The sequence below is a fragment of the Talpa europaea genome, assembly GCF_964194135.1.
Source record: "Talpa europaea genome assembly, chromosome: 9".
In the NCBI taxonomy this organism is placed as follows: Eukaryota; Metazoa; Chordata; class Mammalia; order Eulipotyphla; family Talpidae; genus Talpa; species Talpa europaea.
Window position 1 is genome coordinate 28,861,046 of NC_140076.1, and position 14,121 is coordinate 28,875,166.

General features: G+C 57.2%; 2 protein-coding genes across 3 annotated transcripts; both read right to left on the reverse strand.

The window, feature by feature from the left end:
* Nucleotides 1-796: 796 nt before the first annotated feature.
* TMEM275 (transmembrane protein 275) lies at nucleotides 797-7,670 on the reverse strand (the record flags this gene model as incomplete). The annotated part of the gene is made up of 2 exons (XM_084243319.1): nucleotides 7,423-7,670; nucleotides 797-1,410 (listed from the first exon to the last, which is right to left on the reverse strand). The coding sequence occupies exon 2, from the start codon at nucleotides 1,322-1,324 to the stop codon at nucleotides 797-799; it is 528 nt and encodes a 175-aa protein (XP_084099445.1). The 5' UTR covers nucleotides 1,325-1,410; nucleotides 7,423-7,670.
* Nucleotides 7,671-10,364: 2,694 nt separating this feature from the next.
* KNCN (kinocilin) lies at nucleotides 10,365-12,825 on the reverse strand (the record flags this gene model as incomplete). 2 transcript variants are annotated; one of them, XM_084243735.1, is made up of 4 exons in its annotated part: nucleotides 10,365-10,444; nucleotides 10,863-10,937; nucleotides 11,562-11,630; nucleotides 12,675-12,825. In XM_084243735.1, the coding sequence occupies 4 exons, from the start codon at nucleotides 12,823-12,825 to the stop codon at nucleotides 10,365-10,367; spliced, it is 375 nt and encodes a 124-aa protein (XP_084099861.1). The 2 variants fall into 2 exon arrangements, with proteins under 2 accessions (XP_084099861.1, XP_084099860.1); XM_084243734.1 differs by having other exon boundaries at nucleotides 10,863-10,979.
* Between the last annotated feature and the right edge of the window lie 1,296 nt (nucleotides 12,826-14,121).

Genomic DNA, 14,121 nt, shown 5'->3' on the forward strand with positions numbered 1-14,121 from the left:
GGTCTGAGGTTGTCCCCCCAGAGACCCCCAGTCAGCCTCTCCTTCCTCTGCTGACCATCACAGAGGACTCGACTTCAAAGTTGCTTTATTGAGGAGTGAGGCACAGCAGGAACACAAAGCAAGGAGCACACTGAGACCTTCAGGGCTAGAGGAGCCCCCTCACCACTCACTTCTGTGGGTTCAGTCTCAGCACCCCTGCTCTGGTCAGGCAGAGAGGGTGCTCTGTGCTCAGCCCAGCTCTACCTAGGGACTCTACGGGCTCAAATGGAGATACCCACCTCCCCATAAATGCCTAAGGGTCTTAGTGGGGGCGAGACAGGGAGGGCTGGAAGGGACAGAAGGGGGAGCCGGTGTGCTGGTGGCCTCTCCAGGCTCCAGGGACAGGAGCCAGCCCAGCCTGACATTCCTCTCCGTCTCCCTCTTCCTTCCCTCCTTGGGAACGCAACCCTGCGCGGAGTCAGCCCCTCTCAAGAGTGGACGCTCCTTAGTTCCCGGTGGCCGAAGGCCATGGGGTCGCGGTGGTGGTGCTGGGGCCTGAAAGCCTGCGGGCCCAGTTCCATCCAGCCTGGGGCGTGAGGTCAAGCGGGGTCCGGCAGGCCCTGAGCTCCCTCGGGGAGGCGGCCAGGTGCGCTGTGACACCACCTTCCCCTCTGAGGACGCCCCAGAGACGGGCCGCCTCGTGTCTGTCCAGCAGCGGCCTCTCGCGAAGCGCTCTCTTCCCTTCTCCCCTCTCTTCCCCGGAGGGCACCAAGCGCGGGAAGGCGCGCGGGGGCGTCGGGGCGGGGGCCACGGCCCGCTAGGGGGCGCCGCGCTCCCGGGGCAGGACGAGCTGGACGCCTTCGGTGCGGGGCGCGCAGGCGGCCGCGGGCTCGGGCGCGTCCAGGGCGAAGGGGCCGGCGCCGGGGCCGGGGCTGGAGCGGCCGGAGGACGCGGCCGAGGCGGCGGGGCTGAGCTGCACGGCCGTGGTGTCCTGCGCCGTGCGCTCGCTGCTCTCCATCTCCAGCGCCACCGGCCCCGCGCCGCCGCCGCCCGGCCCCGGGCCCGAGGAGGCCGCCGAGCGGGCGCGGCGCGCGGGGCCCCGGCGGCTACACGCGCAGCAGGCGGCGAAGAGGCCGAGCGCCAGCGCCAGCAGCGCGGGCCCCACGACCAGGGGCGCGTTGTGCCCGGGCAGGAAGGCGGCGAAGGCGCCCACCAGCGTCACGTTCACGCCCGCCAGCAGCACGCACAGGCCGCAGGCGCAGAGCAGCGCCGGCGAGGGCAGGCGGGCCAGTCGGCTTCGAGAGCGAGAGCGGCCCTGGCCCTGTTTCTTTTCCTGGGGCGCCATGGGCCTGGGGACCCCGAGCAGTCATCCAGCTCCCTCCTGCAGCCGGCCCGGACCAGCCCACAGGCAGGGCCGAGCTCACAGCCCTCCTGTGGACACAGAAGGACACAGGGTCAGCAGGACATCTGTGCTCCCCACCAGCTCTGTTCTGTAGCTACATTCTGGGCCTGGCAGGTTTGCAGAGTTGTCTGAAGCAGCCCCCTGCACTTGCCTCTGGGAAGCAACAGCCCACCGCCTATGGCAAGTCTGCCCATTGCTTCCCCAACCACCTGGGCCCCTTATAGCCAACCTTGCCATCCTCCCTCTTGTCCTTGGTCCTTCCCCACTTATTCTTGTCCCCCCGAGAAAAAAAGCCCCTCTGCCTCACCGCCTCCAGGAAGCCTTCTTGGGCTAATTGAGCAAATGGCTGTAAAGTGCCCAGCTAGGTGCTCATTAAATGATACTTAGCATTATCAGTCGTTCTACTTAGGGGCAGGGGCTGCTCTTGGGATTGAGACAACTGCTTCCCCCACATGGATTAGGCATCTGGCCTAGTTCCTCCTTGTCCAAATGAAGAAACAAACCTGGAGTGGCCTAGCAGTTGGTCCATGGCCTCAATGGACCAGGGCCTTAAATGTCTTGCCATGTGGCCTGGGCTTCCCCACTCTAGGCTCTAGCAGGCATAGCAGTGACGTTAACTTTCCGGGACATCAGGTGAGCGACAATTGAGTGATGATGTGAGATTGAGGAGCTCCTCATGTTTCAGATGGCCAGTGAGGAGTGGTCTCTACAAGGCTGGGTTCGGCTGGGACAGACCAAGGCCCTTGGGTCCTTTCTAGCCTGAGCATTCTACTAGATTCTAATCCTACCCCCATTCCATTTCCCAGGATTCTTTTCTTGAACCTGGATTCAAAAATCCAATCACTGGATACTAGAATTCCTTTCTAGGATCCTCTAGTTGTGTCCGGTTCAGGAATCTTTCCCTGGATTCTAGAATTCTGGGGATGCCTGCAGAGCCAGGAAAATATAATCAGAAGCCAGGGATTTAAGACTTCGATTTGAGAATTCTGTAAACATGATATCACAGGTATCAAGGCCTTCAAAGGATAAGATCACAGCCTTGTAGCTGTGTTAGAATTGTGATAACATGTCAGAAAAGGGCCCTGAATGGGGATGAGAGGGAAGGAAGCAGGTGGTCCCCTGAGTGAGAGCAAAGCACGCAGGAGCATGACCTGGACAAGTGCACTCTCTGCTTCAGTGTTAACGCCTGTAATGGAGCACTAGGAAGAGAACTTACCTCATGGGGTATAGTGATAGTGAAATGCTTTAAGCTAAATAAGTGTTTAGTGCCTGGAACATAACGAGAACTCAATAAATGCAAGCTGTGTTGTCGTGGTGCTTGATGGAGAAGGGGGCTATAAGGCCTCAGATGTGGGAGATGGTTCAGTCGGGTCTGTCCCTCAGGTGGAGGTGCCAGGCTCTCAGTTGTCCTTCCTAAGCGTCTCAAAGCCTGCACGCCGTGGGGTTGCAGAGAATTTGATGACTAGGTAAGTGAAAATGAGGCCAGTGTCAGGAAGGGGCAGGTTAGGATCAGCCTGGCAGGAGCAGTTCAGAGGACCTGGTGGGCCCTCCATTCCTGCCCAGATCTGATGTCACCATGTGAGAGGTGGCTGTTCTACTTGGACTCCAGCCAGAAGCCGTTTGTGGCACACCACCCTGGCAGGAAGTCAGGAACCACCAATCCTGGCAGAGCAAGCACATGCTGACCCCTGAGGGCAGGTACAGACTACAAGAAACTCCATATTTGCACAGACCACCTGCTCTCTAGACTTCAGGCAGAAACAGCAACGACTATAGGGGTACAGCAATTTATCTTAGCAACTAGAATTTGCAAGGCATGGTGACACCAGGACATCACGGAATCCTAACAACTGCTTGATACAGTCAGATTTCACACCAGGGGAAGTGGGCTCTTGTGCTTGAAAGGGAAAAGACTTCCCTAGACCTGAGTCAGAACACAGGATTTGGTGCACCATCGGATTGGCAATCTTGTTTCATGAGTAACAGAAGGGTTAGATGTGTGGAAGTCAATGGGGAGGTAAGTTTCCAAACCTCTTTCCTGTTACTCTCAGAAGGGTCTATGAGTTTCCTCTCCTCTCCTTCTTAAGCTCCTCCCCACTCCACCAATATCTGAAATGAACCCACAAACAAAGGCAGGTTCTTCCCTCCTGTAGGGAAGGCTAGCCTGGGCCTGACAGGGACGGCGTCCAGTCCCCCACGACAGAATCTTGACAAGGGTGTACGGTTCACTAATTATCCCTTTATCGGTGTCTTCTCTGTTGTAAAATCCATCTATTCAGTTCTTAATTTTAGTTGCTATAGCTTTAATTTTTTCAGTTATAGTTTTTCAGTTTGAGAATGTCCACTTGATTATTTTTGTAGATTCTAATTTTCTATGGAATGACTCCCTCTTCTTATTTTCTTGAACATACTAAATCGAACATCTTGGCCTTTAGTTTCTGTCGTCTATGTCACTGCTTTTGGTTTTTGGTCATGTAGTCTTATTTATTTATATATATATATTTATTTATTTATACAAGCACTGGGAACAGTCAGAAGCGCAGGAGGGTGAGAGAATTCACCAGAGCCAGAGGGGAGAGCAGAGCAGGCAGACTGACAAAATACACTGCTGAGGGGAGCAGAGGGCAGCAGGAGAGGTCTGCGCGCCATGTGGGACCCTCCTCTGGTGGCCGGGGAGCAGCCGGGGATCGAACTGGCGCTGCAGAGGCTGCGGGCAGCTTCGCAACCCAGCGCTCAACCGCTGCGCCACCGGGGAGGCCCAGTCATGTAGTCTTATATCCTGGGAGACCAGGTAATTTTTTGTTGACTGTCCAACATTGTGTATGAAAAATTGTAGAGACAGCATGTGGCACTGGGTAATGTTCTCTTCCTCCAGAGAAGATTTACTTTTGCTTCTGACAGGCAGTTAGAGAAGGGAGCTTCTCCTCTCTGGGTGCCCGCCTGGAAGCTGTCTTTCAGTCTTCTCGAGTCTTTTCTAGAGCTGCTATTCCTAGAAAATAGCCCTTTGTCTCCCAGCCCCCGACAAATAGGCATTAAAGAAAATGTCTTAAGAGGAAAAAATAATGAAACCATGTATTCCTTCTCTTCTCTCCAAGATCTTGGTCCCCTCAAGTCCTCCCTGCCTTGGCAGCTTTCCTGTGCCTTTAAACAGATTTATTAAACATTAAATGCAGCCTTTTTAAGTCCTCAGTGAGTGTGTTGTCTGATACAAGCTAGTCTATTTTAGCCAGAAACAAGTCTAGATGAGACAATGAAATTAGCACTTTCAGACTACTAACTAAGTGAAGCTAAAGAGATCACTACCTTGTAACAATATCTAATGTAACTTTCACAGCATGAGATCATGACTAGTATCGCCCCATTTTATAGAGGAAGCTACTGAGGCAGAGAAAGATGACCTAAACTCACCCAAGACCACTGGGTGGCAGTGGTGGAGTCAGGATTTGAAACCCAGTGTCCTGACCCTGAAACCTGAGCTCTCAGCCTAGCCTGGTGCTAGATTTGTTAATGCCTGTTGAATGACTAAAGTAGGGAGCCTCAGCTTTCCTCAAGACCCTAAAGACAACCTCCTGTAATTAGCGCTTATTCAGCTCAAATGTCAACAGAAGACAGGGTGTGTTTTGTATGTTTTCAAAGAAGGCAAACTCTACTTTGCTCCTTCCTCACTTAGCACAAGTAGTTCAAACAAAAGCCCATAGGCAGAGCTTCTAAGTGCTGTCCATGGATGATTCTTTTCTGCTTCTGGGAAGTAGAGCTGACCTGGAAGACGAAACTACTCTGAGTCTCTGCCCCAAGCAGAGGAAGAGCTAAGGGCAGATGGCTACTGGGTTTATTCTAGAAGTTGTCTCTGCCCTGGTTAATTGGGATCTGGGCTGTACAAGGGTGAGATGTTGAAACCTTCCTGCTGTTGCACTTCAATTTCCCTTTGAGGGACTGGGGCCGCCATTTGGAGCTGTTGCAATTGGATACTGTTTTGTTTTGGGTGCTCTGGCTTGCTCTGTTGTGGGGTGTCACGGGGGGGGGGGGGGGGCTATTCACTGTATCTTTTTCATTCTCTGGCCTTTCTGAACAGGTAAAGATTGCATTTCCTGGCTAATTTGTGATTAGGTGGAAACTTGTGTCTAGTTCTGGCCAATGAGTTGTAACATGCATCATTTTAGGCTGCAGCATTTGATTCTGAAAGAAAGCAGGACTGTCCAAGTTGAGGTTATTATTAACCCAAGGTTACAGAAATGGAGATCATATGTGGCAGAGCTGGGATTCAGACCTAGGCTCTGTGTCTTCCAAGTCTGTGTTCTTCCCCAGGACTCCACAATGCCTCTTGCCATAACAGTAGGTCAGAGGACCTAGCGCAACCCTGGAATCCTCTACTTTTCTCCACGAGCCTCTTGCCTATGCTTCTGCCTTACTCCCTGCCCACCCCCCCATACGTCCTCACTCCAGTTATTCTCTTGGCAATTTACCTTGTCTTCCAAGTTGTTCCTTGTCTTTCTGCCGAAGCTGCCCAGTAAAGTCTCCACCCTACCTTAATCTGGCTTTTTAGCTCCTCCAAGTCTGTGCCCAGGCTGCTAAGCCTGGTAGAGGAAAAGAAAATCACCAGCCAGCATGTCTCTGCCATCACTGGGGCCCTCACGACTGGGGGGATGGGCAGCTTGTCCTTCCTAGTCAGTGCTCACCGGCCCCTCACCGAGCCTGCATCTCCTCCTAGAGGTACTCAAATCCTTCTTGTCTGAAAACAAAACCCTCCTCCAACCCCATGTCTACCTTCATCTAACACGTTTTCCCTTCTTTAAAGCCCGGTCTACCTCCCCTTTACTGTTCTTTCAAGAGTCAATCCACTCCAGTCTGGTTTCTGCCCCCATCATGTCAGACTCTGCTCTCTCCAAGGCCACTGGCAGCGCCTGGTTGGCAGGATTCAGTGGGTGCTGTTCGGTCCTCAGCTAACTTCACCTTTCCACAGCCTGGACCCTGAACCTTTCTCTTCTACTTGGAAACAGGTTCCTTAAACTTCATCTTCTCCCACAATGCCCAGTCTCCCAGCCAGCACCCGGAGCTCCCTGTCCCCCCTCCCTCGGGCTTTCCCCCCACATTTCCTATCCAACTGTCTCTAAGCCCTGCAGTTTTCCCTTTGAACATCTAGAATCCATCCCTTCCTTGCTGCTCTCACTGCTTTCCCACCCGGCTCCCCTCCCCCACCCCTCCCTGCTGGTTAAATCCCCCCTGCCCGCTCACTGTGGAAGCCCAGGCCTGGCTCCCTCCAGATGGTCCTCTTTGATTTTGCTCAAGTGGAGCTGAACTCACCAGATGCTGCCCCCATGTCCCAAGGTGCGTGCACTTGACCTTAACCTGGCTAACTCCAGTGCCAGGTTCTGGGTGCAGCTGGGGCTCACTTTCTTCAGGAAGCCTTCCTAACTCCCCAAATCAGCTCAGTGACCCCTGTGTCCAGGTCTCACCCCCCAGTGATCATCCTGCAGGACCAGGATTCTGTTGCCTTTTGCTGCTGCCTCCCCGGGGCAGTGCCAGCCTCCCTGCGTGCCCAGGACCCCTGGTTGAACAGCCTGGTTAAGTGAAAGGGAGGAAACTGGCCAGAGGGGTGACCACCTCTCCTACCTGCCTGGCTCCATCCGTCCTAAGCTGGGAAGTGGCTCTGTGCTTCTCTGGGCCCTGGGAGGGTGTAGTGGGCAGGCAGCTGGGGACTGGAGGTGGTTCTAGGGGAGCTTCTCAGTGAGTTAAAGAGGAGGGAGGGATCAGGATAGCCAGAGGGGCCCTGGACACCCTCTCTCCCCTGGGGCTTTGGGCCCTACGGAGTGTCTCCTCCATTCCCTAAGGCGTTCGCTGGACACCCCCTCTCCTCATCCCATCCCCTTGTCTTCTGTGCATCCTCCCGCAGCTCCCACGGCCTTCGCTTGCCGGAGCAGGTCGGGTGGACACTTGTCCGCCCGTCCCGCCCTGGCGGACCCCTGAGCTCCCGGGTGGGGTGGGGTGGGGGTGGCGCAGAGGGCTGGGGCGGGGGCGCGGCAGCAGCTGGCCCCCTCACTCACCCGCGCGCGGCTTGGAGATCCCAGGCTGGGGCTCGGCGGCGGGTGGAGGGCGCGCTCGGGCGGGCAGGCGCTAAGAGGCGGCGACCCGGGCTGGGCGCCCCAGGAGCAGCCCCTCGCGGCCGCACGCGGGGAGGGCCCCGGCGCGGGGGTGGGGGCCCCTCTCTCGCCGCAGCGTTAGCCCCCCGCGCCCCTTTGACCCCGGAGGAGCGGCGTTGTCGGAACGATCCTTCCTTCTCCCGCGCCGCACCTCCCCTCGCCCCTTCTCCTCCAGGCTCCGCGGGTGTCGGGCGCCTGGCAGTGCACCCCGCGCCGCGCATGTGGCCTCAGCCTGGGCTTCGCGAGTTCAGGACGGCGCTTTGCCGCTCCCTGCGGAGCGCGGGTCTGGGCTCCGCGGGCTCTGCCTGCTGCCTCGGAGGCTCCCCCACCCCCCGGGAGGGGCGGGGGAGAGGGGCCTGGGGGGCGGGTAGGGAGGTTTCCGGGGCCCGGGGCTGGTTCTCAGCACCCCTTCCCCAGCCAGCCCTCGCCAATCCTGCCCCCTTGAAAGGGGTGTGGCCACGAGCCCCTTCCCGGGACGGCTGGAAATCCTGGGGGATTCCTGGGGACCTGTTGCGGGCGAGGAGAGGAGAAAACGCGGGCACCAAGCCCACCTGTAGGCTGGGCTGGTAGAGGCCTGGGTGGGAGTCTGAGGTCCCGACTTCCCGGAACCTCGGACAAGTGTCTCCTTCGACCTCCGCCGTGTTCGTTGGCTCGTCAGCTCCCCCATTCGCAAGCTCCTGCCGGGCCCTGGCCAGGAAGCCTTGACCCTGAGGGCCAAGGAGGTGCTCGCTCATCCTCGCTCTGCAGATGCAAGGAGGCGGCTCAGGGCTGCTGCCTCTATCTAGGCCAGCACTTGGGGAGGTGGGGTGGGGGGCGCAGGACCGGGGTGAGTCTATGCCTGGTCTCCTCCAGCTTGGCCCGTGAGGAATGTGACTTCCAGGGCGCAGCCTGATCAGCGCCCCCCATCTTTGGGTCACAGGTGTGTTGTTTCCAGCACTCAGCTTCCCCCCTACACCCCCGACGCCCCCCACCTCCCCGCAAAGCGTGGGTGAAGTCAGAGCAGCTCCGTTATTGGACAGAACTGGTTTCATTTATTGAGCAGACAGCTGAAAGGGAGGACCTGGTGACCAGGGCCTGCCCATGTCCCTCCCAGGCTGAAATACTGGAGGGTTCTGGAGCTGCTTAGAGGTGAGAGGTCACTTTCAACCCCACAAGGAAATGGGGAAAATGGGGAGATTGATTTCCCTCAGGCTGGGGGAAACCACAGTCCTCACAGCTGGCTCATACTTGTGAAACTGAGCCCCTTCATGGAGGTGTGTCCACTGCGGTCAGGGATTTAGTTCCTGAGGTCTGTGCAAAGGACATGGAGGGTAGAGCCTTGGATGGGGCTCCCCAGCTTTCTCTGTGGGACTCAGTGAGCCCCATCTGTACAGTGAATGACCTCTCCCGCTTTTGCTTTGGGAGAGACCTGCTGTGAGCCTGGCCCTCTGCCCCCACCCTTGACAGGGGGAAAATAGTCAAGGGTCACTTAGAGTGGTGTGGGCTATGACAGGGTTGGGGGGAAGCACTGGGGCTGTGGGAGCACAGGGAAGTCAGGGGAGGCTTCTGAGAAGAGGTGTATCAGCACTGATGCTTGGAGAACGAAACTCTTACTAGCTTGTCTTTGGTTCATCAAACCAAGACAGGTCACGAGGGGCAGATGTCCCCGGAGAGTGCGTGAGAAGCAGTGCTTTCTGCATAGCCATATGCACCTGGGCCCGGCCCTCCCTGCCCCAACCCTGTGAGTATGTGGGGCCTTGAGGTGGCTCTCCAGGGAAAGTCTGGGGAATTGCTTCTCCATTAAATTTAAGCCTTTAACATTTATTGTACACCTACTGTGTGCTCTGATGGTGCTCAGTACTGGAAAAAAACCACCACACAGTAAGCTTAAATAGGATTGATTATTTATTTTGTGACAAAGACAACTTCAACCTCCCTAGGGGGGTCAAGAGAAGGGGACACAGGTGGCAGAAGAGGATGAGAGTGCGTGTGGTTAAGGGTGTTCTTGGAATGGGCCTCTAAAGGCGAAGAGTCTTGATAGGCAGAGAGTAGTGGGGGCAGGGAGAGAGCCTCCAGAGGAACACAAGGCAAAACTTGGAGACTGGGAGTCTCGATTGTTCAGGAACAACGAGTAGGTTGGGAAGAAAAGGGAAAATTGGAGGTCTCCCTTGGAGCCAGATCACAAAAAGCCTTGAATGGTGGAGTCAAACACCAAGTGTCTCAGGGCAGCGTTCTGCTCAGGAGCCACCTCCTCCCGGAAGCCTCCAGGTTCAAGCCTCACCTGGGCTGCTGTCCTGGCAATGACCATTTGGTCTGCTGGGGGACCAGGAGCCCCTCAAGGCTCTGTCTCTGTCTGGTTCACTGTTGCCTGGGGTGTATCACCGAGGAGTTGCTGTTGTTTTTGATATTCTGAAATGAATATGCTGATATTCTGAAAAGTTTTTGATATTGTGAAAAGAATCTGCTAAGTTCTAGAGACCCAGATCCCGGTCTTAGGGACTGAGGGGCGTAGCTAGAGTTCTACGCATGGTTCCTGCAGGCCTGTGCTTCACTTCTCTAGCCAGGCTGAAGTAAGGGACGGGTGTCCCTGGGCCCCAAATTCCAGAGAAAGTAGTCAGTAGATAAAAAAGGGAAGGAAGTGGAGCTGCAATCCAGAAAGAAAACCCAGGTCAAGAACCTGAAACAAGAGGTTCCCCCTGGGGAACCAGCGACACCTTGCTTCAGGCCAGGACTGAAGCAGAGCCACGTGGAATCCGTCTCCTGAGCCTTGGTCCCCGCGAATGTAGGTCTGGTGTCTCCAGGGCCTGGCTCACCTCTGGTTTAGACCCCAGGAGGGTGGTGGGCTGGAAGGGGCAGACCCTTACACCTCAGCCCTCCCCAGCCCCCCGGCCTCCTGGCTTCAGCTTCTCCAGGGTCCTGCTCACGGTGGACAGGCTGCTGCGGGCTCCTGTGGGGAAGACCAGGATGGGGCTGTCTGAGGTGATTATTTGGTGACTCAGAGCGAACCAGAGGGGTCCGAGCAGGATGGAAGATGCCCAGTTTCAGCAACCAGCTTTGAGAGCTGGCTTCCACCATGGGAGAGGATTGTGAGAAGCCGAACTGGGATGTGAGACCGAGGGAAAGGAAGGGGCACCGAGGTGGCCTCTGTTCTGGTGTCTGTGCTGGGCACCAGAGTGAAGCCCCGAGGACAAACAGGAGCTCAGCTTGGCTTGGAGCAAGAGGGTTTTGATTAAATACGTGGAAGGAAACCAGCTATGATGGGAAGCCCCTTCCGCGTGTCCCTCAAGACTTCTCCCTGGGCCCCACAAAGCTGCTGAGTCAGACAGGGAAGATGGAAGACATGCTCTGGAATTTCTGGAACTTACCCTCTTTATTGCCATTAGTGCTGGATCTTCCCTCCCCATGATCTGGCCCTGGATGGGGGTGGATCCTCAGGCTCCCTGAGGGATAAGACCCACCCCCCCCACCAAGCCCTTTGGTTACTAAATCGTTCCCAAGTCAAGTCCAGCTCTGGGAAGGAAAGTCCTTCCTGCTGTCTAATCTAGTCTCCATCTCCTGCTATCTTTTCTCTTCAGGCCCCCCGTGAAGAAATGGGCCCTTGAAGGTGAAAATGGTAGCTTTTTAAAAGGGGGTGGGGTTTCTGGGGTATAATAAAGTAGGGGTATAATAAAGCCCCACTGGATTGCTGGAGATGGGAGTATGTGTGAAGGAAGCTGAGGTAAGGTGGGGAGCTGTTCAGAAAGGGAAACAGAGGGTCTTCATGGGGGCTCAGAGATGAAGTGGGGTTATTTGAATATCTTGGAGGGTTTGGGGGAGATGGAGTATCTCTTAGGGGAGATGGGAGCTCAGAGCAGGCACCTTTGTGGTGACAAGCAGCAGGTTGGAGTGGCTGCTCTGTTGTCATGGCAACACCTGCACGCCCATGTGTGAGCGCGCGCACATGTATACAGAACCAGGAGCAGTTGTGTACATGGGTTCAGCTCCACTGCACATGGGTCACAGACTTACCCACGGGGTCTCCCACAGGCCTTGGCAGGGGCTCAGCAGGGCGGGAGAGGACTCACCTAGTGTAGGCAGGATGTGGTCCAGGTTGAGCCGATCCTTCAGGAAGGGGTAGGCCAACATGAGGAGCCCTGAGAAGTGAGACAGAGGGGTTCTGTGATGGGAGGGACCTGGCTAGTGCCAGCTGAGTGAAGCTGCGGGTGTGCTGCGAGGGGGGTAGGTTTTTGAGGGTGCATGGGAGGAGCAGGAGTGGGCAGGGCTGTTGGTGCAAATGTGAGCTTGAGAGTGTGTGTCCCCAAAACCCAGTGCCAAGAGCGGGTGGGGATCAGTGTCTATCTGGAATAGCAGCTACAGGCTATGAAGGCCCAGACTCCGGCTCCACCCTGCCCAGGTGACTAGCAGGTTAGCTTCCTGCCTTCTCAGCTGCCTGGAGATGGGCCCAGCGACGACACCACCACCGACACCACCGACACCACCGACACCTCTCTCTTGCTCCACCCTCCTCTAGAGTCCCCAGGGCCAGACTGGGGGCTCCTTGGGGTGCTCCTTTCCACCCAGGCCTGGAGAGAGGGAGACAGGAGGGCAGATCCTGCCCTGCCCACTCCCGCTTCAACCCCAGACCAAGCAGCTGTGGTCTTGGCGCAGTTCCCAGGGTCAGAGGCCCAGAGCCCCGGGCTGCTTTTGGCGTAGGGTGGTGGACTGGGGTGAGGGATGGTCCTTGACTTCACAGGGGGAATGAAAGTGGGACTGGCACAGAGGTCTGGGCAGAAGCTGCTGAGACACACAGGAAAGAAGGGAAACGTCTCTGAGCTGGCAGCCGTCTTGGCTCAAGGAGAGTGCCGCTGGGTGCCTGTCTTTTTCCTAACCCCACCCACTCACCCTCATCACACTTATGAATCCCACCAGAAACTCAAGAGCCCGAGGCTCTGGCCTGGGCAGTGTGTGGGGGGACATTCAGAGAGGAGTGGGGTAACCAGCCGCCTCCTCCACATCTCCTCACCCCCACTAGCCCATGGAGGGAGCCACACCCCGACCTTCAGCTCCCTCCCCGTATCCTCTGACTCACTCTTCTGTGTTCCATCCTCCCCAACCAATTCCTGTGGACCCAGCCCTTCCCTCCATTTCCTGTTCACCCGAGGGTGCCCTGCTCCCTCTCAAGCCCAGCACCTGCTCACCCAGACCAGCGGCACCAATAAAGATACCACCCACGGCAGCTGCAGCTTTGGACACCGAGACGCCGATGATGATGCTGCCGGCCGCCAGGCCGAGGCCCACACAGGCCAGCTGCAGGCAGCGGAAGTCTCTGCTGCTGATAGGGTTGTCCATGCAGGCCTACGGGGCGCCGCCTCCAGCCACCGGGACCAGTCCCCCGAAAAGCCCTCAAGGTCTGTCTTCTCGGATGACCCCTTTGTTGAAGTTCAACCTTCAGGCTGGGAGTTTCTGAACAGTGAACTTCTGCGCCGGTACCTCTGGATTTGTCTGTAACCCTGTCCCACAGCTCTCTAGCCAGCCCCCAGAACCCCTTAACTAAGGGCTCGACCAGAGAGCCCAGCTCACTGGTTCTCCACGAAAGGCTTCTGCAGCTGGAGACTACACTCGGGACTCCTTCCTGTCCACGTCCTGCCGAGGCTGCCAGCGTTGTCAAGAGCTGGGCCTGCCCCTCAGGGTCCTCCCCTGCCAGCCTCCTCTTAGGAGAGCTCAGCCTACGCTCCCCTGCCCAGGACATCCCGCCCCAGCTCCCTGGAGCCGGCTCAGCTGCCACGGAGCCTCGGAGCCTCGCCTATTAAAGTTTAAAACAAGGAGGGGCGGGCAGGGGGCCGTTGGTCCAGGGGACAGGGCTCCTTGGTGCTGCAGGCAGCTGGGTTATTCATGAGGCTGCAACATGAGCTCTGCCTGGGCCCCAGAGGCCCCCAGGGGCGCTCAGACCAGGTTCCACTGTTGGCTTCTGAGGGCATAGGAGGAGCTGGTGGCTTTGTGGGAGGAGACTCCCCGGCCACGCGCTGAGGGCCCACTCTGCTGTCCTCTGCCCTGTGGCTTGGAGGCGCACCTGGGCCTCTACTAGGGGACTTGGGGACAGAAGCATGGAGGACACCCCGGGGGAGGCTCAGGAAACAGGAACAGCGCCTGGGCCAGGAGGAGGAGAGGGGGAGGTGTTCCTCCAAGTCCAGTCTCTCCCTGCCCGCCTTCCCCTCCTGCTCCCCATCCCAACCACCTCTGGACTCTTGAGCAGGGCTGAAGGGCCCTAGCTTGAGGTTGAGCTCAAGGGAAGCCCTTCTCAGCCTGATTTGGTGCTCAGCTAAGCCCCTTCCGGCTGCTAATGGCTGAGACGTTGAAGCCCTTCCAGCTGTCCGGCATCCTTGGTGGGGGGCAAGGGGAGCTGACGGGGAAGAACAGCGGTCGTGGGGGTATGGGGAGGAGGAAGGTTGGTTCAGGTTAGAGGCTCAGGAAGAGGGATCAGCAAGGCCTGGGTGCTGGGCAGCGGCAAGCAGGAAACCAGATCAGTTGGGTGCATCCGGACCCAGGACTGAGGTCCTTTGCCAGCCGTCTGACCTGCTCGCAGGATTCACCCCTCAAGCTGGGGGGCGGTGACCCAGCCCAGCTCAGCCCAGCCCTGTGCCACCC